This window comes from Cygnus olor, chromosome 17, assembly GCF_009769625.2.
Source record: "Cygnus olor isolate bCygOlo1 chromosome 17, bCygOlo1.pri.v2, whole genome shotgun sequence".
In the NCBI taxonomy this organism is placed as follows: Eukaryota; Metazoa; Chordata; class Aves; order Anseriformes; family Anatidae; genus Cygnus; species Cygnus olor.
The window spans coordinates 9234192-9257996 of record NC_049185.1 but is presented as its reverse complement, the minus strand read 5'-3'; the positions used below and the strand labels follow the sequence as shown (position 1 = coordinate 9257996).

Sequence of the window (23805 nt, the reverse complement as noted above, 5' to 3'; positions counted from 1 at the left end):
TTTTAAGAAGTCTGTGGATGCCACAGACGTGTGCAGTAAGAGGATATTACCAGCTAAATGTATGAGGAGAGATTGAAAATTGTTTTTTTTTTTTCTCTAGATGAACATATTTGAGAGGCAGTGTAAGACTTAAATTATTTTCCAGGCTCACTGAAGAATGAATGATAGTTGTTTAACTTGCAGTAAGGAAAGCTCGCTCAGGAAAAAAAAATTAATTACAATAATAATTGAAGTTTAGAACAGAGTATCTGACTAGATTATAGCACTTATATAATGTCACCTCTGGACTATTTTCAAAGGGTTTTTCCCCTGTTCTCCTGAAAGAGTACCACCAATTTTAATGAACAGTCCTTATCAGTTTAATTTAGTCTACTTATTAAATGTAGTAGCAAACTAGAATATCTCTCTGACATCTGCATCTCTACCTGATGGAGATTTAATGTTTTCTTACTTTGTAAAGTTTCAAAGTTTTGCAGATCCCTGGTGCTGCTAGTCTTCCAGAGTTTATAAAGTGGTGTCAGTTTCAAATTCAATGCCAGATCGCAGTTTCGGGTACAGTGTTTCTTGAGATTCCTTGCTGATTTGTAGCTTTGTTCATGAATCTCTAGGTCTTGAAATGTAATTTATATTCCTGCACAAGAACCACAGAAATAGATAAATTTGATATATGACTAAATTGTGAAACTGGCAATGAACATAATACTGTCAGTTTATTGAGAACCTAATTATCTCTAATTAAAACAATCTTTAGTAGTGTTCTAGAGGGACAAGTAAAACTTGAAACAACTAATTATTTTTCCAGATTGAACATGTTGTTCTAATGAAGAATCCAACTGGCTGAAAATAATTTCTAAAAATATGCTGTTTGATCACATTCAGTCTTTTTTCCCTAAATAGAGAACCCCTGTATTGTCTGCTTCTGATCTTCTGAAAAAGATTTTCTGAGGTCTGCAGTATGCATCTGCATTTGGACCAGTAAAAATTCAAAGCTGAAATGAATCAGTAGTGTGACATTTCCTTCTTTATAGGTACACACAGTATGTGTTCCTACAGTTTGTTGAGCACAAGACAAAACAGACCTGAGTATGAAATTAAAGAGTCACTGGTGAAGTTTATTCATTGTTCAGTTAAATTCTTGTTCTTCTCAGTTCTTGGTTTTGACATGGCAGTGCTCCTTACATGAGATTTCAGGAGTGGAAATGCACAGATGCTGGTTGCCTTCATTCATTTTCTTTTATTGTTAAAGTGTTTAATGACTGGGAATGTGACAGCATGTATAAATAAAATTCTTATGTTGGTCTTCAGATGCAACATGTCCCTTCCAAGAAACCTAGTAAGAAGCTTTTGTAGTTAGGGAACAGTACTTGCACATTTATTAACAAGTCCATGCATGGTGACTCTTCAGAGCACTTCAAGATGTTGTAAGGCAGATCCACTTTACGTTGGCACTGCTGTGTCAACAAAAAATCTGTCTCCTGTCTTGTGCCTGCAGAAGTGTCTCTGGCTATGGAATGTGCCTGACTTAAAAGAATGTTTTTGCTGCATCAAGTTCAACCGGAGTTTGTTCCCCAGTTCAGTTTGGTGTGATAGGTGGAGAGTATCTTGCAAGAGGAAATGAATAAGAAGCTGGGGAAAACTGGGACTGTTTTTTGTGTGTTGTTTTTTTTTTTATTATTTTTTTATTTCAAAGGTGAAATGCTTTCACTAGGTGAAAGTGATTATGACACCGTGTTGCTGAGAAGCCAGGCAGGGAACTGCCCTCTTTCTAATTACCTCTGGAGTTCTGACAAACTCTACGAACTGCTTATGAAAATACAAATCTATGTTATTTTACTCCCACAGCCTCCAACAGCAAAAATGCATGCAATTATAGAACGAACTGCAAACTTTGTCTGCAAGCAGGGAGCACAGTTTGAGATCATGCTAAAAGCCAAGCAAGCACGCAACTCCCAGTTTGACTTCTTGCGATTTGATCACTACCTCAATCCCTACTACAAATTCATTCAGAAAGCTATGAAAGAGGGACGATACGCAGCTCCTTCTGAAAATAAAGCAGACGAGAAAAAACGTAAGTAAATGCTTGTCGAATGGGTGGCTTTGGGATGTGAATCAGTGAAACATCCACTGGTCTTTTTTTGTAAAATAGCTGCATTTTTTTGGTGTATTGTGATGGCAGTACTGTTATCCTGCAGCTGAGATTGATGGGATGATTTGAGATTTTCCTTAAATTGAAAAAGTTTTTTAAAAGAAAATATTCTTTTGGGGAATTTATGATACAAAATCTGCTGTGATCTTGGAGCTTTATAATGCTTGTGTAGCTCTAGTTCAATAAAAAGTTGGTTTGTGCACTTAAGTTTTAGTTTTATTGATGGCTAACAATGTCATCTTTTTAATCTATATTTTAGTGAATAAGCAGATTTGTGAAAAGTGTAGTTTCTTAGAAGAACGCATGCTTGTTCTGTACCCTCATCCTCTGCCAATACCAATCCACAGAAAACCCAAATTAAATTCAGATATTGCTTTTACTCAGACTCAAAAGTGAAATCTGAGGAAGAGGATGACGATGACGACGATGATGATGGAAACTATCTGCATCCAAGTCTCTTTGCGTCTAAAAAATGCAGTAGACTTGAAGAGCTCATGAAGGTATTTCAGCCTATTAAAATGACTCTTAAACGTCTGATTACAGGGCACAGAATTGTAATATGCAGGTGTTAGGATCTTCTGTTAACATTTTTTTCTGTCTTGTGAATGTATTTTGCTAAAAGCTGAGATGGAATATTTTCTTTTCAGATTTCAGATAAAATCTTGACATGACATGATAGGTTCAGTGGATAACATTTCAGCAGAATTAGTACGACTCATTAAGTGTAGATTTTGCTGGATATGTTCTAGATATTTTTTGAGTTTGATCCAGTGATGGAACAGTGGGAATAACAGCTGTTTGTGCACTTATGAAGCTTTCAGAGAAATGGCAGCAATGTTGTCTGATATTTAGACAAGTCCAGTCAGATTCTGTGTCTTATTTCAGCCTTGGTGGTGAACAACAGAGTAATACCTGCTTTTTTGTTCATGTCATGGATTTATGGTCACATCAAATTGAAGTGTATTTTGTCTTTTTTTTCCTTCCACAAATTTTTGAAAAAGAGTGAAGTTGATCCTGATATAGGAGCTACAGAAACAGTAATTTCAGTGTTTGGAGTATATTACTGATACCTAATTAATTTAATTCAAATTAAGTTGATGATACCATGTTTTAAATATGCACTTCAAATTTTAACGTACTATCTACTCTCAAATTTTTTCAGCCTTTGAAGGTAGTAGACCCAGATCATCCACTTGCAGCACTGGTCCGCAAAGCGCAATCAGATAATAACTCATCAACACCGCAGTCAACGGATGGGGCAGCTGTTCAGACATCACAAGTAGAATATTCTTCTGATTGTAAGTGCCCTGTAATTAGGCAACTGGTGGTGTGTCTTGATGAATTAATTGTGTGTGGAGACCGGTGGACAGAAAAATACGTTAACTTCATATTTGATCATTTGTAATTGGTATTTATTCTTTTTCAATCACTTCGATCTTTGAAGGTGTGGTGTTCCACCGGGTATATATCAAATTGCTAGCAGTTTAGAAAAAAACAGAAATGGGGTGGGGGAGCGAGGCAGCAAAGTCTCCAGTCTGTGAGTATGGAGAGCACAATATTCTTAATGTTTTTTGGTAGCTTCCTTCAGTTTCTGCTAATGAAGCCTAACTAATGCCTTCAGAGTTGAATATAAAACTGTCCTATAAAGTAGTTCATCAAAAAAACTTGCTACTTTGAGTGAAAAAGCAGATGGTGAATCTGCTTTGAACAGTTTTGCTGGCCTAATACTAAGAAAAATGTGCAAAGGTTAAAAAAAAAAAATCATGTTTATTGAAGGATCCACATGAGGTGATAAATTCAGGTTTTAGTATAATGTTCTAGTCTGAAATAGGAAGTAGTTTTACAGGAAATAAATGTTTAAGTATTTTATTATACACTTTGTATCATTTTTCATTATTTTGTTATTCTGTGCACTGGCTCAATGTTATGTGTAGAAAATAAAAATCAGGAAAATGCAAGATCCAAAGTTTAAAAATTCGTATTTAAATTATATTTCCTATTACAGTATCAGAGAAAGAGGACTGTCTTTTAAGTTCAAAAGCTACGGAGGTCATTCTTTAATACAGGAGTAGATATTCTAATTCTCTTTAAATGAACAACAAAAGCGATGATAATGTGTAAATTATAAGTGAGCAATGTGGAAAGTTGTGTGCTCAACTGATTTTCCCATGACTGATAGTGAAATGCCAAGGCTTTCCTCACCTCCAAATTATTATTAAATCTTTAATACTAGACATCTCTTTTGAACCGTTTCAGATTAAATTTAAATATTGTCCTGTCTGTAACCTCTTTTAAGAATCTCCTCTGCTATGAAATATTTTAGCAACGTTATCTTAACTTCTCTGGCTATGTCTGGTTTCTATTTTCTTTGAAGCTGCTTAATGCAGGCTGCATGCAAAGCTCTTGCAAGTTTAGTAAATTCTCATACCGAAAAAGGTGAGGACAAACTTAATTGGATTTATGTGCCTCTAATTCTTTCATAGTCCTTAATTGTGAAAGTCGTTGATTCCTTAAACATAGAAATATAACTTATCCTTTCATTTATAGGACTTACCATCTGACATTATTGAGCTGTAAGAACAGGTATATTGTAGCCTTCACTGCAGAAACATTTTATGTCAGTATCAATTTGTAGGTAATGAGTGGTCTTATTTCAAGGTGGTGGTGATAGAGTTCATTCTTTTAATAATATTATTGCAAATAATTGTGACAGTAATTATCAAAGTTAATTATGAAGCGTTATAAATTCAGAACTCCCCAAATGATTGGAGATGTTGTCCAACTGTAATATATGTAGTGGAATATGTGTGAAAGTGTTTTTATTTAAAACTGTACCTTAAGAGAATGTTAATAAAACTGAAATAAGATGTCTGCAGAGAAATGGAAAATTACTGGTTATTTCAAGAAAGACTGAAATCAGAATAAGTGTCTCTATGGATAAATGCCCTTCAGTTTTCTGATTACTTTCATGTCAGGCTTGAATCTGAATGAATGTGATGCAGACTTGGAGATTATCATTTAATAGCAATACAAGTTAAGCCTACAGCTCTGCTCTCTCTGCCTTTAAAACTTAATAGATCTTTATTCTGCTCTCCTTACAGATAAGTTATTCTTTGAAGAAAGTAAATACTGCCACACAGAATTGTTTAGGAAACTTTTAAGAGGACTGTAATTTAATGCATTGATTAAACTTTGCCTCCAGAAATGTAAATTCTTAGTCTAAATCCTTTGAAATATTTTACCTGTATACTTTCTGTTTATACACCTTTCTGTGGAAAATCTTTAGATTTACAGGAAGTGAGTGCCCTTGTGTGAAGTGTTAAGCTAATTAAAGCATTATAAAATACTTGCTTAAAGAAAGCAAGCAAGCCACAAGCCTTTGCTCTCTCAAGAAACAGGCGTTTAGCATCTGACAAACCTTTAGCTTGGAAAACTTACTCAAATCGGTTGTTCATTGTATTGGTATTACGTTGCTAAACTCATCTGCTTCTTGAGGCTTCTGTGTGTCTCTATATTTAATATATATCCAGCAGATACAAATTGCGTGTATTTTTCAATGTTGTGCAACTTTTATGCTAACATTCAATGAGTGTTGATTTTGCTAGACGAACCCTAATTGAGACCTGCAACCCTTTTTTCTCTACCCTAAAATCATCTTGGAAATAAAAATTCCCTTCCATTTTAAACTATTGGTAAGATATTTCTATGCAAAGTAATGCTTGTAAATGTACACAAAGAAAACTAATGTTTAATTTCAAACTTCCGTGGAAAGAATAAAATTTTTACCTCTATTTAGAAACAAAAAGATTTTGTGGTAATGTATTCTTATGTAATGCAGAGCAGTAAGGCTAATCTGGTTATCTATGACTTGCAGTTGCATAGTAGTACAGTATTTTTTAAGTACTTCGGATTCTCAACTAACGCGGTTTAAATAAGAGATTCTCGTATCCATTTTTAAGATACCTACAAAATTAGCAGGGTTTTAAGTGGCAGTTTTTACTAACGGTATGTTTTATAAGTTTTTTTTTTTTAATGACCACAAAATGGGTTATCCATCATGAGATCAGAAAGTGATTAGGTTGTCTCTACTAGAAAGCACTGTTAGAGTGAGATGTGATTAGAATAAGAAGCAGCACTGGAAGATATAAAAATGAGCAGGTAATGATGAGGCACTTCAGTGACTTATTTATGTATGTCCATAATAGAGAGTCCATAAAGAAGGCACTGGATAAAACTACGAAGTATCAAAGTTGCATATATATTTAGCATAGTACTTTGAAATACAAAATTGTGGTACTTGCTGCAGTGGGATGTTATTGAAGCAGAAAGCTTTAATCCTAAAGCAATTTATATACAAAGGAATGAAAGATATTATTGCACTAGGTAAAATAGCAAAGGATGTTAATCTCCATGTGCGTTTGCATTAAAAAATTGCTTGTTTTTTTCTGTTTTGCTGCTTGTGCTTAGCTGTGTATACTGAGATTTTCCAAACAACTTTCTGCGCTAGCTTGAGTTAGATGTGCTAATCTTCCCTGCACAGTTCTACGTGTCTATTACATTCTGGTGGTGTTAATTAGACATAACCAGAACTTCCCGTCCTTCCTTTGATAATTACTATCTGCCGAGTGGTATGCTGAGTATATTGGAAATACTTCAATATATTAAACCACTAATGGTGGGAGCAGCATAGAAAAATGTGGATGTACTTTCATAATTTGTGTTTTAGCATTTTTGTACTAGAATTGAGTTTAGACAGTGTTCCAGAAAAAGGAATCTTTGTTACTTACTATTTTTAGTTTATAAATCTCAGTTTCATTGTAGTGTAGCTGTTCCCTGTTAGTGGCTAGTTTCCCCAGATGATACAGCCTTGTATGTGATCTTACATTGCAGAGCTAGTGTGGTGGACTCAAGCATTGGCTAGTAATAGTGAACTGTCAGGTTCTTGAGCTGAAAAGATGCTTAGCTTAATGGCCAAGTATTTGCCTTTTTGCTCATCTTTTGATATGCTGCCTCAGACTGTAAATTCACTAAACAGCACTAAATCACCAATGTGAAAAATATGTGAAAATGTGAAAATTTTTCATCCTGCCTACTTACTGTATGAGTTAATACAAAGTTATGGACTAAATATGATTTAGTCTCGTTTAGCTGGAAGTAGATCTCTTGACTGGGGATTAGAAAATAAAGATATATACAAACCTGAGGCAAACAAAAGTAGTTCACTTCTCTTCATGATGAAGTCTGTATTGTCACTTTGGTTCTGTGCCATTCTTGTGAATAGATCTCCCGTCAGCCTCATCTACTTGATCAAAAAATTTAAGGCACACTTCAGTAACTCCAAGCTTGATATGTGAAGTTTTACCAATCAAATGCAGGAAAAGACCTCACTGGCAATCATACAGATAGAGACTACCCTCTAAGATCATTTTAGAAAGCAAATTCTTTTCTGTTCATAATGAATAGCAGTGGCACATTCAGCTGTGCTGTAAATGAGGAGTTTGTATGCAGGTAATGAGTGAAATAAGGCATTGGCCATTGTGAATTGTTCTGGGTTTTTATTTTCTTTTCTTTCCATTTGCACTTGGTATATGCGAAATGTTTCTGAGTTTGATTGTAGCATACGTGTACAATGTAGCACAATTGTCCAATGGCAGCTACTGTGAAGGTAGTCTAATGTGAGATTTGCTATTATGAAGAATGAAAAATCACCTGTAAACCTTTAAAGTTTCTAGATTTTGTGAATGCCTATGTAGTTTCAGCGTTAATAGACTATATTGCCTAATTTCTGCTTACCTGCATATACAGTTTATGTAAGTGGATATACACTCAGCATGACTTTGATTCCAAAGCTTGTAATGCAAATGTATTTACCAGATATAAGGAAAAACTACTCAGATACTCAAAACAGCTTTTTACCAGCTTTATATACAGGCAATTAGGAATGGTTGTTAATAAAGTGGAACTTAGAACTAACTTAATAGTTATTGTAATTTTCTATATTGAAAAAGCATTTTGCTCTTAAAGCAATGCTGTCGTTTAATTAAACCACTAGCAATAATAGGAGTTTAATTTCTCAGTGTTAGTTTTGAATATATGCGCACTTTGTTCTTAATGCATACACAATTTTATCTAAGCTACAATGCCAGAGGTTAATTTAGTTTAGGAAGAACGATTTCATATTAGGTTGTTTTTTTGTAAGCGTTCTCTGGTGATTCACTTTTTTTTTTTTTTGTTATTCCTACCTATTTGGCTTCCATCTGACCCTCAGTATATTCTGATTTTCTTTTAATCATACTTATTTCGTATTCATTCTGAGTGTATTAATGTGAACATTCTTTTTACACATTTTTTTTGTGTTGTTGTGAATCTAGATTGTAGATGGTTTTGTTCTGATGCCATAGTAGCTTTTTATTATTATCGTATGTTTTTCTTCTAACTAGAACTTTATTCTTTAATATGTTTGTTTTTGTTTTTTTTCTTTATAGCAACCGTGGCAGCCATGTATTATAGTTACTATATGCTGCCTGATGGAACCTACTGCCTCGCACCTCCACCTCCGGGAATAGATGTCGCCACCTACTACAATGCATTGCCTGCAGGGGTGACTGTATCGAGCACTACAGGGGTAGCATCAGTACCTCCACCCCCTGGTACTACACCTCCACCTCCCCCAGACACAACCGAAAGCAGCAGTGGGTTGACCTCTACCACAACATCTACAAGGTACCACATACAGTTTTATAGTTGTGTGTGTTTGGTGGAGGGGACTCTTTCTTGCACTGCAATATGAAATGTTTAGTAACAGCGGTATTATTGGTGATGCCTCGGTAACATTCAGCAGTGTTTCTACAGCTTTGATTACCTGGCTTCACTTTGGTCTTTGATATTATATGTGGTTACTGTTATTCAGGTACTATGATGTTTTTTTCTATGTGGAAAATCAGCAGTTACTTTAACTGCATAATAAGCCTAGAGAGCAAGCCTCTATTTCATGGGGGGGGGGGGGGGGGGGGGGGGGGGGGGGGGTGTTAAAACAAGAGTCTGAAAGATACTTATAATCTGTTTATAAAAATGATGTACTTTTGATGTTTTCAGCACAATTGCTCCAGTGGTTGCCATTATACCTCCACCCCCAGATATCCAACCTGTTATTGACAAGCTAGCTGAGTATGTTGCTAGGAATGGGATAAAATTCGAAACTAGTGTTCGTGCCAAAAATGATCTCAGGTAAGAAAACATTATTCTGTTTTTTATTTTAAAGTTTGAGGTTTTCATTTTTAAATATATTAGCAGAGCATGGAGATCTCAAGAAGGGACTTATGTCTTTTTTTTTTTTATTGAAATTCAGGGATCTACTTAAAAGTAATGCCAAAGCATTATTGCCAAAACGTTAAAAACAACCAAACAAGCAAAAACGTCTTTCAAAACCATGCTCTCAATATATATCCTCTGGAAATTTAGGCGTACGTTACAATGCTTCCAAACATAAAATATTGTTCTATCTGCAAGAGAGAGTTAGACAACAATAGATTGTTGGTATATACTGTGTTCATTTGTTTTAACAGATTTGAGTTCCTGCAACCATGGCACCAGTATAATGCGTATTATGAATTTAAAAAACAGTTCTTTCTTCAAAAAGAAAGCAGTGACAACTCTCAGGTATGTGTGTGTTTATATGTGCATATGTTAAAAATACAGCGTAAGTGGGAAAAGGACTTGTTTAGTGTATTATCATTATTATCATGAGACTTTAAAAATTGAAATCTCTGAATTATAGCAAAGGATGCGAATGCTTTTTTTTTTTGTTCGTTTTTAATTTTGTATAGCATTTAATTTGGGATACATGAGGTGGTATGATATTTACTTCTTGCTTTTTAGTATAAGCAGCCATTCACTATGGTTGTAGTCTAAAATGCCAAACGGTGAATCTTTTGAATTTCTATACAAGGCAGTATATGCCTTGTGGAGGTTTGCAGCCTTGTAGAATTAGGATTAGTGTTTTTTTGTCGTGAAGATGAGGTATAACTTTTTAACAGCCACATGCTTTATGGTTCTTTGTAGAGTAGTAGCCAAACTATATTGCTGGCATGCTTTTTTCTGAGTGAGGTTTTCTATCAGAGGAATCCTAGCATGACTGACTGAAATAATACCGGACCTTCAAAATCTCATGTCAGTTTCTTACTTCCTTCGCTTCTTCTAGTCATGTTATTAAAAGATAATACCCAAACTTGGCATCCTTGTTTTTAACCATTCTCATGTTAGCTAATAGCATTAGATTGTCTGTTCTCTTACTGAAAATAAAATTGCAAATATTATCAGAAATACTTAATCTGATGTTAACTTTTCATGGGAAAGAGCTATTTTCTTTTTAGGCCCTATGTCATTTGTCATCTCAAGGCTTAGATTGGAGTGCTCAGCAATTAATTACTTAAACTGAAGAAGGTAGGCCTGTGGGTAAACTCCTCAAAGTAACTTTCTGGAAAATGAAGAACTTCAATAATAGTTGGTGTTTGAAATGCTTTTGTCTCTTATTTTAATCATGAAAAATGTTTGGAAAACACTATTTTTAAAGATAAGCTGTAGTAAATATTATCTCAGTCAACTGATAAATTACGTGCAAAATTGTCCTGTACCACAGTGATAACTGTTACTGTAGAATTTCTTATTTCCAAACTAGTGGGTTGAATTCATAAAAGTTACATAATTAATCAAGACTCATTAACATTTATTTTCTGGGGAAATTGTGCGCTAACCAAAGTATAATGATAAAAGATTCCTTTTAGGTGTTCAAATGATTCTAGTAGCTAAGAAGCAAGCAGAAACTGGTTTAAGTCCCCTGAGGACTTGTGTAGCAATGAATATTCTCTTACTGCATGGTTTTTTAGATATTGCCGTTCTCTTTAATTTTTTAGAATAATGATTTCAGTATTATTTTTATGCTTTAATAATGTAAGTATAGGCAACTAATGCAATTGATTATTCTCCTTTTGGCCATTAAAGTTAATAGAAGACTGTGCTGTTGGCTTCAGTAAATACATGAAATCCGTTTCCTCTCAGAGGATTTTCAGAAATTAGTTCTGTTGGTCAGGGAGTGGCTGCAGGGAGCAATGAAAGGATTGCTTCAATACATGATATTTCAACATTAAATATACTTAACAGCTGCCAGTGGGAAGCGACCAAACTATTTGCTGAGAGAGGTTCATTTAAATGTTAAATTATTTAATGTGATCCCCTGACTTGCCATGTAAATATTTTTAATATTCTACAATATCTGTCTTAATATTCTTACAGTATGAGTGTAGAAGTTGTCTTGAATGATTCAGTCATGTAACAGTAGGAACAATAATTCTTTACTCTTTTGAAAATCTTACAACATCTGTACTGTATCAGTTTAATGTCACAAAAACCATTGATAGGCCCAGTGTTCTTCAGCAAAAGGTTAGGACGAGTCAGACATTACCTTGTGTTCATCCCTGTAATAACTTGAATTTGTACAGAAGGTATCTAGCAAAAAACGTCTCAAGCTTTTGTTCTGTGAATCAACTTTAATGGATTTTGTCCTGAACTCTGGAGATCGAGAACTAAAAGAAAATACTTTGGAAATAAAGTATATGCTTTTAGGGTCCAGTTTTAAAAAATGCCATTTTTAAAACAGTTGTTTGCAAAAGTGTACCAGCTGAAAAACATTTTCTTCCCTTTAAAATAACAACACATCTTACTGCAGATCTCTAGTCTGTGCAGCCTGTGGGTGTATGTGAAGCAGTGTATTATTTACAAGGAGCAAACTTTGGTCATGACTGCTTATTGATGTACAATTAGCTGTTGATAAAGTGATGTTTGAAATAGTTGGCAGAATTGCAGCTCCCCAAGCACAGCATTAACTCTCATAAACTACCCAAATGGTAAAATTAAACATTTCTTTTGAAAAGGGAGTATCTTCATCCGAAGATGTTCCAGCAGATACTGCAACTGATACGCCAAGTGAGACTCAATTTGCAGATGAGCACACACCTGAAGACGCATCTGAGCCAAGTGCTAAGGGAGTTCCAGGAACTAAAAAGGATGTTCCTCCTTCTAAAACTGTCAGTGATGGTAAATTGGTCAAAGGTACGTTGGCATGAGTTGTTGGCCGTAAAAATATTTGTTAGCATATAGTGAAGAAAAAAAAAGGGGGTGCGGGAGGGGAGTAGGGAAAAGAATTTAAGCATTATTTTCACTAAAAGCATAAAAAAATTTTGAAGTAAGCAATTTGCTTGCTTTCATATTTTTCTTTTATCAGACTGTGAGGTATTTACTGTCTGACAGAATAAATTGTTTTGTGTTAGTTTAGTGCAAAGTTGAAGGCTTTCATCAATGACGCCAGCAAAATTTTATTTTTGTCATTTAAAACTTGACAGTTACAAGCTCTGTAAGAAAGAAGGTACTCCTCCTGAATAAAAGCACTAGTCTTGTTTGAAACCATACACATGGAGGAAGTACACTACGCTTATTTCTTGGTTAATCAGTCTTCCAATGTTGCATGTTAGTCGTACTGGGGAAAAAAAAAGCCTTTTCACGTGCAAGTGAAATTTTTTTCCTCTTGCAGTTATAGCAGCAGAGGGACAAAGTGGGAGGATCTCTTAAAAGCCAAATTCAGCTAACACGCTGTTAATATCCTGAGTTTGAAAACGGATTTTTTATATTCAAGAACTGATTTCCTGGCCTGTCAGAAAAAGAAATCGTAAAATGTCATCTTTTCAGTATAAAATAGAAGCTTAAAAGATACAAGTAGAATTAAAAGCCATTAGGAAACAAAGCAGAAGACAAACTCTTAACCAGTGTTCCCGCTGACAAGTACTACCTTCTACCTTATTCAGAGGCTTACTTAATTGCTGATGAGTCTACCTACTCCCTGTGGTCTTATTCCTATAAATTTATTTTCACTTGCTGGTATGGTACAAATCCCACTTTCTTGTAATGTAAATGCAGTAGCTGGCTCTAAGACAAACATAATATCCGAACCTTTCTTTTGCTTCTGAAGGATTAAAATCCCATTTTAGGATTGGTTTAGTCATATGAAAAAGTTGATAAATTGCCATTATGATCTCTTATCTTGTAATTTTGGGGTTCTTACTTACTTATGAGCCTGTTTTCTTACCCTAGAATTAGAAGATGCAAAGCTTATATTTTCTAAAACATTGGTATGTAAATTAATTGTTGTATTTAATTTTCTGTTACTAGAATCTTAGAGGATATTTATATATATGCATGCAACAGGCATTCCTATTTGTGAAAGACAAGTATTGCAGCAGATCATATAGCAGTGAGTTGTTTTGCTTGAGATGTGTGAGCAAATCAGTCTTTTATTCTTTAAAGTTACTTTTTGGATAAACTGTTTAGAGATGAATTCTGTGTTTTTCCAGAAAACAGTTTTCAGAAAACATTGCAAGAAAAATTATTTGAGGGAAAAGCAGTAGTTCAGACTTAAGTGTAGCTAATGTATATCTATATTTATTATTTTTGGAAGATCCAGTAACGAAGACTAGCTTGAAACAATCCACAATTTTTTTTGTGGGTTTCTGTGGTTTGTGTACAGGCGTTCTTTTTCCTTTGTCTGTGCTGTCATGGATGTGTAGTGTTGTGCTTTTGTGCTGGGGTAGCAGGGAGGACTGTTTGAAAGGAATATTTGACCACTAATTTTGCCACAGCGAGACTATAGTTAAGACACAGTGCATTTAGGGAACAGGGTTTAAGTTTTGCATTTATTTCTTCTATAGTGAAATGTTGTTATCTCCCCAAAATAATTAATTTTCATATAGATGCATGTAAGTATTTAAGTTCTGTTCTGTGAGCCTGACAAATGCTATTGTTGCACAAACCGTCAGAGTTAGTGTGAAGGAAGCATAAGGGACTGTATCATACTGCAGTGTGTCAGCAGCCTTAGCAGAAGGAGTGTTCAGTGGGGAGAAGAAACTGGGAAAACAGATTCAACAAGAAAGAAAGCAACCATAGAGAGGAAATACTGAATTCTTTCCTAGGATTGTTCATATCTCTTTGGCCTGAGATAACAGATTTGCAGAAAAATATGGAATGCAAGTGATCCTTTAGAGATGTATTTTAAGTTCTAGTTATACTATAGGGCTAATTGCAGTGTCTGATATAAAATATAAAAAAATATTTTCAACTATTTTTCTACTTCTTATAGAATTACGAAGTATTTTATCCTAGACTGGAACGTTTCTGGTTTCATGCTTCAATCCAAAGACCAATTCTCACCTAATTTTGAGGGTGGGAAACCCTTAACTGATTTTAAATAAATGAAAAACATTTTAACAACTGTGTTGTATGGCTGGGTCTAAAAAATGGTTTGTATCTGAAATTTTTTAATTTGAGGCTGAACATTTCAGGGAAATAGTTTCCAAAATATGTTCAAAGAAGAAAAAAATTTATTGTATTGTCCCCCAAAATAATTACCACAGTGTAAGGATGATACAGATCTGTTTCTTGTTTTTGGTTTCTTTCATGGTGTAGGCTACAGGAGTTATGGATAAAGACAAGAAATTCAACGTGCTTTCCACTGTTGTCTAATGATGTGTAAAATCTTACCCATTCATTCACAGCATCATTTGCTCCAATAAGCTTTGCAATCAAGGCCAAGGAAAATGACCTTCTTCCTTTGGAGAAAAACCGTGTTAAATTAGATGATGACAGTGATGAGGAGGAGGAAGAGGGCAAGGAAGGCCAGGAGAATGCTAATAATGCTTCAAACCATACTCCAGCTGTTACCACTCCTTCTACTCCTGCTGAAGAGAAAAAACCTCAGCTTACTCAGGAGGAGTTGGAAGCTAAACAAGGTATCCCATGTTATATTGAAAGCAAAATGAAAGATTGAGTCCTTTGTAAAGTACAGTGTTTTAAGTATTTTCAGTCTTCACCATATTATGTTTACAGGAATAGATTTTTTTTTCCCTTTCCCACAGTTTCTTACTTATTGTTAAGTACAAAATATTCATTGGTTGCTCAGTTAAAACTGACACTATAACAAAATGGCATTGAATAGTTTGCCATGGTACATGATCTTTCTGAGTTTTTTTTTTCTTTACAAACTTGGGGTAAAACAGCAAACTAGTTTCCAGTTTGCATTTACACAACCCAGAAAAAGACATGTCCATTTCTCATTTTCTTCACAGAACAATGAAATGCTTCAAGTTATTTTTCAGTAACATAGCATGCTCATATACACTAATATCACCTTGCTGGTGTTTTGTTCCTGTTATAATGCAGTGCCATTAAGTCGTTGTATGGGTTTCTCTGTTACTGTGTATATGTAAGGGCAGAAGGGTATGCAGTGTGAATTCAAATGAAGTGATCTTCTGAAGGGATCAAATTTCCCACCTTCATCCCCCAGGCGGTTTCACAGTAGAGACTGTTTAATATAAAGTAGAGATGCTGTCAGTGTTTGCCAGCTTAAAAACTTAATATTGCTCTTATAACTGTGAGTATGCCACAGGAATTTAATTTTTCATTGTCAAACAGTACTTTTTTTTTTAACTTCTAAGTAACAGTTCCTTTCTACACTTTTGTAGCACCGAGTATACTCTAGTGATACATATGTAGAGCAAGTATGAAATATTGTATATGGTAGTAAAAATGAAGCATAAGAGATGGTTGGGGAAAAGCTGGGTTGGTTGCAATTAACCAGAAAATCATCTTGTGTGTGTACAGAACACAGAGCTGGAAACGTAAGATGAAGCAGGTTTAAAAAAAATCGTTCTGTGCATAGCTAAAGTGGCTTGTTTTCTTCTTTAATCGCATAACAATACTTGTTTATAACAACGGCAAAACCATTTGTAAAGCTATCTGGAGCAAACTCCTTTGTAAACTTTTTTAGATATATATAAATTGGGCTGGAAGATGTGAGAAAATGATCCAGCCTGTGAGAAAAGCAAAATGAAGAGTGCATTGCTTTAAGGAGTATGAAGGAAAAAGCCTCTGAACTTGCACTGCTACTATTTTAGGCAGCTTCTGTAAATACTAAGGAAAACACTAGTATGCTACACTTCCAGGATCAGATTTTTATGGCAGTTTCTTTAAGCTTAACAATTTTCACTGTGTTAATGCTTTTCATTGACAAATGACGTTACCTATAAATTATAATGGGTAGAATTTGATCGTTTCAACTGATCTGTCCTTACTATCTCTTTGAATAGATGTACTAGAAAGGTTTGTATATAGCTGGGAGGACTGTTTGGTTCTGTTCTTTTTTGTTTGTGTGTTTCTTTCAAGGAAACTTAAGGTGCACAAGTGTGATTCATTCTAAACTTGATTTTTTTTTATCTTCCTTAGCAAAGCAGAAACTTGAGGATAGACTAGCAGCTGCGGCGAGGGAGAAGCTTGCACAGGCCTCCAAGGAGTCAAAAGAAAAGCAGCTACAAGCAGAACGCAAAAGGAAAGCTGCACTGTTCTTGCAGACTCTGAAAAATCCTCTGGCAGAGGCAGAAACTGAGAAGGTTGAAGAGAATTCCTTCAGTGTTGAGGTATGCAGGAAATACATTTCTCTTTACCATAAAGCTAGCAGAAAAATTACCAGTGGGGTATGAATCTGGGAGTATTTTATCAAGTTGACAGAAGAGATGGAATATTTTACAGATGGACAGAAACTTGAATTTAAAACACTTTTTAATCTTTTTTCAATTATCTTACATATGCCTCTTAATGTCAATTAAAAAACTGGTAGAGAAATAAGGTGTGTAATTCAAAGGTCAGATTGCCAGTTACAGAAAGCAAAATAAACTTGCAAGTTTAACTCTGCGCTAGTGGTCTGTTAAGTAGAATGCTCCTCTTTCAAATTTATTTAGTTATCTACTTTAATATTTGCTTGTTTCAAGTTTATTTTGGTGTGAGTAGACATCTTCAAAATTTTAAAACAATACGCAGGCAACTGAGCTTACATTCAGATTTACTTTGAACCTGTCCTGCTGTTCAATTTTTTTTAATTTAGCTGGTATAAAACTGAGGTAAATGTGTAGTGAAATGATGCATACCACTTTAAGTTTCTAGTTGGAGCATCCTTAATCAAGAAAATAAATACATAGGTGGGAAAAATCTAGATTATATGGTGACTGTTATTCATCATTATTATGTTAGTTGAGTATTTCAGGTAAGTGCTTTAAAAGGTTTGCCTGCTAGGATATTTTTCTCTTAGGCAGCAGTTTATTATGGGAGTTATAAAAGATCTATTAGTAGTACAAGGGTATGATTTTAAAAACAAAACTGAATTTGTGGATAGCAGCGCAAAATTCAAACGTGTAATGTGTGCATGCATGCTACTCACAGAGCAGGTAGTAAAGAATCAAAACAAGAAACTCAAAGTGAAAGAATTGAGGGGACTAATTATTCTGTTGTCTTCCAGAGTATATGCTTGTGCCATTCTGATGATAAAGTGGCCCAGTGCCTTGGGTTTGTTTAGTAGAATCTGTTCTGGACAGATGAAGCGGATATCTATCTAGAGCAAAGCAATTTGGAGTGTCAGTATTCCTGCACTTCTTTCAAAGAAGAATTTTTGATAGTTGTGTTACAAATTTGTGCACTTTGCTGCTTTCTAGAGTCCTAGTGTATGTAGCACAGGCAGACTGCTTTCCGTCTTTTGTCTTTGCAAAGCTCCTGACAATTTGTCCCTGTATCCCCAGTTTGGACAGTCAATTGTAATAGATCATACTAAGGTAATGTCAGTTTGAGAGCTTTCAGAAGCTCTGTTTTGAGTTGGTCATCATGATATTGCACTCTTAGGCCAATCTAAAAGTAACCTGGAGGTTGATAAAGGCTTTATGCCTAGCTATAAAAAGATAATAGAGTTGCTAGTAAGTTACCTTGCCATTTGACTGTTTGGGCTGTTGTTTCCAAAGGAAATTAAAATCTATTTTCTACTGGTCACACACTGGTTTACTAGAATTTATCACAAAGAAGAAAAAAAGAGGTTTTATCATGCAGAAGTAATTATTAATCAGTTATCTGGCATTATCTTCTGCAGCAAATCGAACTATTACCAGGCAGTATGTGGATCAATTAAAATACCTTTTTGGGTACAGCCTCTAGAAATCAGTTTTATAAGACCTGGAATTTTTGAGTAGGCAAGCTTAAAGGGGCAACCTTGGGTCAAAAGATGTTTAAGTTAAGTTGCAGAAATACTTTAGTTTTATATTAACGTCCACAAGTTTTCTAGTACTTCATTATGTAAAAAATAATAGGTTGGTATAATCATGTTTGAAGCAGCTATATAAGTGTAAAGACATAATTGCACTTACTCTGTCTGTGTCTGCCATAGGTGGTAACCTTTAGCTAGTAACTTAAAAGTTGGTACAATAGTGTTTGTTAGTGTATAGTGCCTCTCACAACAGAGACATACAGATGATAAGTTTGCCAACTTGCTTCATTTTTGCTTTGGTCATAACTTAGTAAGCAGTTTGTATGTGGATTTTATTTTTAGGTTTGATTTCTAGTCCTGCTGCTGGTTAATTACTACTTTGTGTTTGGTGTAGAAATTGTGAGCCTTTGCAAAAGCCCATAGGTAGTAAGTAATAATGTGCATTGGTTCAAAATGCTTATATTCATGCCATTCAAAAAAAAAAAAAGTAAACATTGTCTCTGCAAAAAAGAAAAAAGAGAATCTCAAAAGCACGAGCTACAGAAAAATGCAGATTACAAATTTGTTTTCTACAGTAATGACAAAACTGTAATGAAAGTCTCAGCTTTCTCTATGGTAATTTTTGGTTTTTGTACTTTAGTCATGTTCAACAGACTCTAAGAATAGTGAAATATATTTTGTCCTCTTGACTCCAATAGACTGTTTACTTCAACAGTGTATTCATAATTTTTATTTGTATCTTCAAGATCACTATAGAGAGATCAAGAGAGATTGATGTTTCTGGAATTAATCATTTCCAGCTTGTTGTTGAAAGCTGGAAGAGATAGGAGCCATACAAAAACTGTATTCTTTGTCTCCCTTCTTCAGCTGAAGACATTTGTTTCCTAGGAATGCTTTTCTGCAAATTTTAGTGAAGAAATATAAAACCAAACTCCAAAAACTTGCATTGATCAAAGCCACTGATCTGCTTTTTTCCATATTAATAAATGGAAATTGCTGTTCAAAACAGCTTAGAAATAATGCATTTCACATAAACCTTTTCTGATTTCAATAAAATAACTACAATTTTAAAAGCCTAAGTGAGGGATTTGCATTTATTCTATAGGAAAATCCTTCTAGTATTGATTTGTTCGTACATCATAGCTCTGTCCTGAAGCTTTTTTCTCCATCTGCAGGTTTTGGCAGCAGAGCTATGTTCTCTATCCAAGCGACACTTTCCCATGTGCATTGTGTATTTTCCATTTAAGTTCCTAATTGCTTAACTTCAGAGTGAAGAAGAGGCTAGATTGTCAACCTCTTTTTCTTTCAGTCTGAGTATCGTTTTATCGTAGCACATCCCAATCCAGTGTGATCTCATGCATGCTTCATAAAAGACAGGGGTGTCTTGTGTTTTCAGCAAATGTATGGACGCCTCCAACAAGTCCAGACAATCTCTTCTCTTAGCAGAAGAAAAACCATCAAAACCCGTTTCAAGAAAGTCACCTTGGACTTAGGTCTTCACTGCAGTAGTTGTAAACAGCTATGAGGGAAAAAAGTAGGAGTGGGATTTGGTGTAGGCTATGTAGTTTCCTGATACCCAGCCTAAATAGGACCTGAAATTTATGCAGCTTAGGGGTATTTTTGTGGGATACTACAGAAGCCAGAAAAAAAACTGTGTGTTGCAGTCAGACCAACCATGCACATTGCAAACACAAATATCGTTGGGAAGTAGAGTCTCGGTTTCCTGGGTTTGGATCTGTGTCACTCTTAGAAAAGCCAGCAAGGAGTTCTTGGTTGCACTGATCAAGCAAAACTTCATCTTGGGTACCAACTGAAAATTTCAGATAATGGTTGTGACAGACTGCAACAAGAATGAATGACGTGGCTTTCCGTTGTTTCCTTTGCCACAGAAAGAATTCCATATCAGCATAGTAGCAGATTAATGAATTGAGTACAAGCACATGCTAAGAGATCCTGTTTAGGATTCTCATTGCTAATGCTAACATGTTTTCCCTATGACTGGTACATGTACAGTATGTTTTTCCAGTTATATGTTGAAGAGTGAATGCAAAGAGACAATGCCAGCGCAAAATTCCTGAGACTTTGTCTGCTCTTCTCCTCAAAGGGATTTGTCAAGGACGTAGGCACAATAACTCTTCAATAACAGTTGTCTCTTTTCAGAAGAGCAGATGAGTGTCCCCACTTGCATCTGAAATTACTCAAGGTCTAAGTTGAGCTTATTAAAAAGCAAGTCAACTTTTCAACAAAAGCCTCACCCAAATTCCACTTCTCAGTAAACTTACTTGCTAAAAATGTCTGGTTTTCTTCTGCCGCAGAAGTACTGTTTCAGAGAAGGCATCTCTTTTTCTCACACAAAGTCCCATGTATCTAAGAATTTTAAAGCAACCAGTTTCTCTGCTTCTTACCAATAGAAATAGTTGGAAAACAATTTGTTTATAAAACGGTTTATTTAGAATTTCAAATATGTATTTAAAAGTTAGTGATGTGACCTGCCTTTTTGAAATAATATTGACATTCTATATGGGGAATGTTAGTACTGTGTTAATGGGCAGTCTTCTGCTGTCTACACTCAAAATCCAGTAATCTGCATCATGGTGTCTACATCAATTTAAAAACAACTACATAGCATGGATCTTGTTTTTTTTTAAATAAAAAAAAAAAGCTTTTTCAGTCATGTTCCAGAAAGAAAAACATGCATTTAAAAACACTGATTGCAAAAGTATTCTCCAATAACAAAAAGTAACTGTAATCAAGAATACATATGTATAATCAATAGAAAGAGAGATGTAAAATTAGTTTTGCAGTTTGGTCAATGGAAGCTATAGTGGAAATTTCACAAAATGAAGAAAAAAGTATTTAGGTTTACCAAAAATGTCGCAACCGATTTTATCTCCCTTTTGGGGAGACGGCCATCCAATGCTGAGTCCGGGAAACAAAGATTGATATGCAGTGGTCATAGAGTTAATGTAGTGGAATGATTTTTGTAGCTTAAAATGTGTCTCAGAAATAGAGTAATGACTGAAAAGTATAATAAGGCATGAAAATGGGTTGAGAATTTCCATGGGAGATGCATAATTCCCATGAGCTTGTCCTTGCCAAATAACTGTATAAAAACTAGTCATGCTATTTGTGTGTTTATACACAGCATACATTGGTGCTGAAAACCTGCTTATCACACAGTATAGAAATGCATTAAATGAACAAAGTTTTGTTTGACCTCTGTCAGGTTTTCAAGATACGTAGTATTTCTTAAAAGAATTGCTGATACTGAGTATATAAGTTGGAACAAAATTGATTCCACTAACTGCATGTAAAGGGCACTCGGCACCATAGAGTATGTAGTAGTTTTAAGCTCTTTGACTTCAGCTGGATCATAAAAATAGTCAGATCTACTTTTTCCCTAGCTGAATTCATTCTTTTATATGGTTTTCTGTTTTTCCTTAAAGTGAAATCAAGCAAGAGGAACAAAAGGCTGAAAAATGAGTTTGAGCAATGAAGCAGCACAGCTTTTCAGAAATGACTCCTCACCATTCTTGGATGCATTACAGCAGTAATGCAGTTATGAATAATCCTTCATCAGAGCAGCATTTAGAAAACATGGAACTCTAGCTCAGTTCCTGAAGCTAATCAGCTTCCAGTAACTAGCAGCTGGTGAAGTCTGTCTGTGCTTTTTCAAGAGATGGGTAAACAGTAGCTTGGTAGCATCTCTCTTTGTGTATGATTTTATGTTTATATATGATTCAGGTGGATGCTATTGTATCAAGAAAAGCATACCAACTAACACATATGAGGGGTAGTTAAGAGAAATTGCAATCAGTCAGCCACAAACATAAGGTTCTGTCGCCTACAGTAGGGAGCAACCTTTAATTTTGAGGACTGTAGGACTCTTCCAGATATGCAGCTATTGGCATCAGTTGAGTTCTGAATACAAACATCACCGTTGGTAGTAGTTGGCTGTGGTATAGCAGGCCTGTAGCACATTTTGCAACTTTTTAGGGGTTTAAAACGTTGTTTGTCTACAAAAATTCTAATTCAAAACTTTGGATTGTTCCCAATCCTGTCCACTTAAGCAGTGTTGTTCTTAGGTGCCTCTGGGAGCAAAAAAGGAAGCAGCATCTCTGGAGCAGGGGTTCTCCATCTGTTTTGCAGCCAAGCAAAACCTGGCAAGGTTCGGTGTCTTGCTGGTGAACATTTGCTTAATCTTTTTGTTAACAGCGGTTGATAACTGCAGCAAGTTATAGAAGCCTTGCAGAGGTAGAATCTAAGCTGCCAAATCACTACTTCCAGCAAAGTTTTGGTAAATGTGATTTACGTAGGCAAAGTCTAATCCCTACTGTCCCTGCCAAAAGAAGGCCTGCAGAGCTTCATTTTTTGTCAGAGCGAATGGTCTTAAGTGACCGTTAAAGCAATTGAAGAGAGAAAGCATCTCAGAATCTACTGGTGCAGGTAACACCTGACAAAAATAGGAGAGGGGGACAATGCTGGTGCCTGGGTAGACAAGGCTTTATATACTCCCTGCAGCACACAGTGTATTTGACTTCTTCAGAGCAGTTACTTGATGTACAGATAGGTGTTCTGCATGTGTAGTACAGTATTTTTGTATACAAGGCATGATTTACCTAATAGCATGTCTGATAGGTTTCTAATACATATTATTCTGCTCATCTCTCATATTTTATCTTGTCAGGAATGCTTTATGGGTGATAAGTACTTTGATCTGCTTGTAAAAGACAGTTGGCTATACCCAAACTGTTACCTGTATAAACCTTAACATCCAATTTAAACAAGGAGACAAATTCACCATTATAATGCTGCAAAACCAGGCAAGCACGTAACTTGAAAGTAACTGTTTTAATGGCTTGTCCCTAGTGTCATCTGTCGTTGTGCCTCTGAATATAAAGATTCTATAGCACAAAGCAGTTCTTAACTTGTTTGGGCTCTTTCATCTTTTCTCTTTTGAAGACTTGTTTTTCATTTGTTTCTTTAGATGGCTTGTCCTTACTTTTGTCCTGTTCGTAACAGTATTCATTTTCTTGTGGACAGTAGTATGTTTATGGATGAAATAGAAGTTTGTAGTACAGGTTTAAAAATAAGGTGCTATTCAATTTTTGCCAAGCATAACAGCGTTATCAACAACTGTAGGTTGTGTACATCTTTCACACTTTCTGCTGTAGTTGATCCTGCTGTATTAGCAATAGACGGTGGGTATTGCTGTATGCCTGTTAGAGTAACAATCGCATATAACATAATTTTATGTTTGCATCTTTTAAAAAATATTTGTTAATTTGTAAGCAAAACTTAACTGTCTAATGAATACCATATGCTAAGTATTTATAGGAAATAAAAAGCTTTCAAGTGTTTCAGGGTCATCCATTTCTGGGGGAAAAAAATAAAGTAGAATATATGCATCATCATCTTCTGTTTAGTATGGAACGATTGCGGGGGGGGTTGTTAGCTTGTTTGTTTCAAAACTTCCATTATCTTGCTTTTTCAAAAGTCCATACAAAAGACATAAAACCAAGTGCCACATACTAAT

At 35.2% G+C, this 23805-nt stretch overlaps 1 protein-coding gene across 10 annotated transcripts in view; it reads left to right on the top strand.

Annotated features, from left to right (window-relative positions):
* LOC121079460 (splicing factor SWAP) overlaps positions 1-23805 on the top strand; it is a 48626-nt gene that overhangs the window by 6805 nt on the left and 18016 nt on the right. For all 10 annotated transcript variants that reach the window (XM_040576764.1, XM_040576763.1, XM_040576761.1 and 7 more), the window contains 9 exons: positions 1843-2068; positions 2531-2646; positions 3309-3444; positions 8632-8869; positions 9242-9373; positions 9712-9805; positions 12076-12253; positions 14746-14979; positions 16472-16662. In XM_040576764.1, coding sequence (XP_040432698.1) covers positions 1843-2068; positions 2531-2646; positions 3309-3444; positions 8632-8869; positions 9242-9373; positions 9712-9805; positions 12076-12253; positions 14746-14979; positions 16472-16662 — 1545 coding nt within the window. The remainder of the gene's footprint in view (positions 1-1842; positions 2069-2530; positions 2647-3308; positions 3445-8631; positions 8870-9241; positions 9374-9711; positions 9806-12075; positions 12254-14745; positions 14980-16471; positions 16663-23805) is intronic.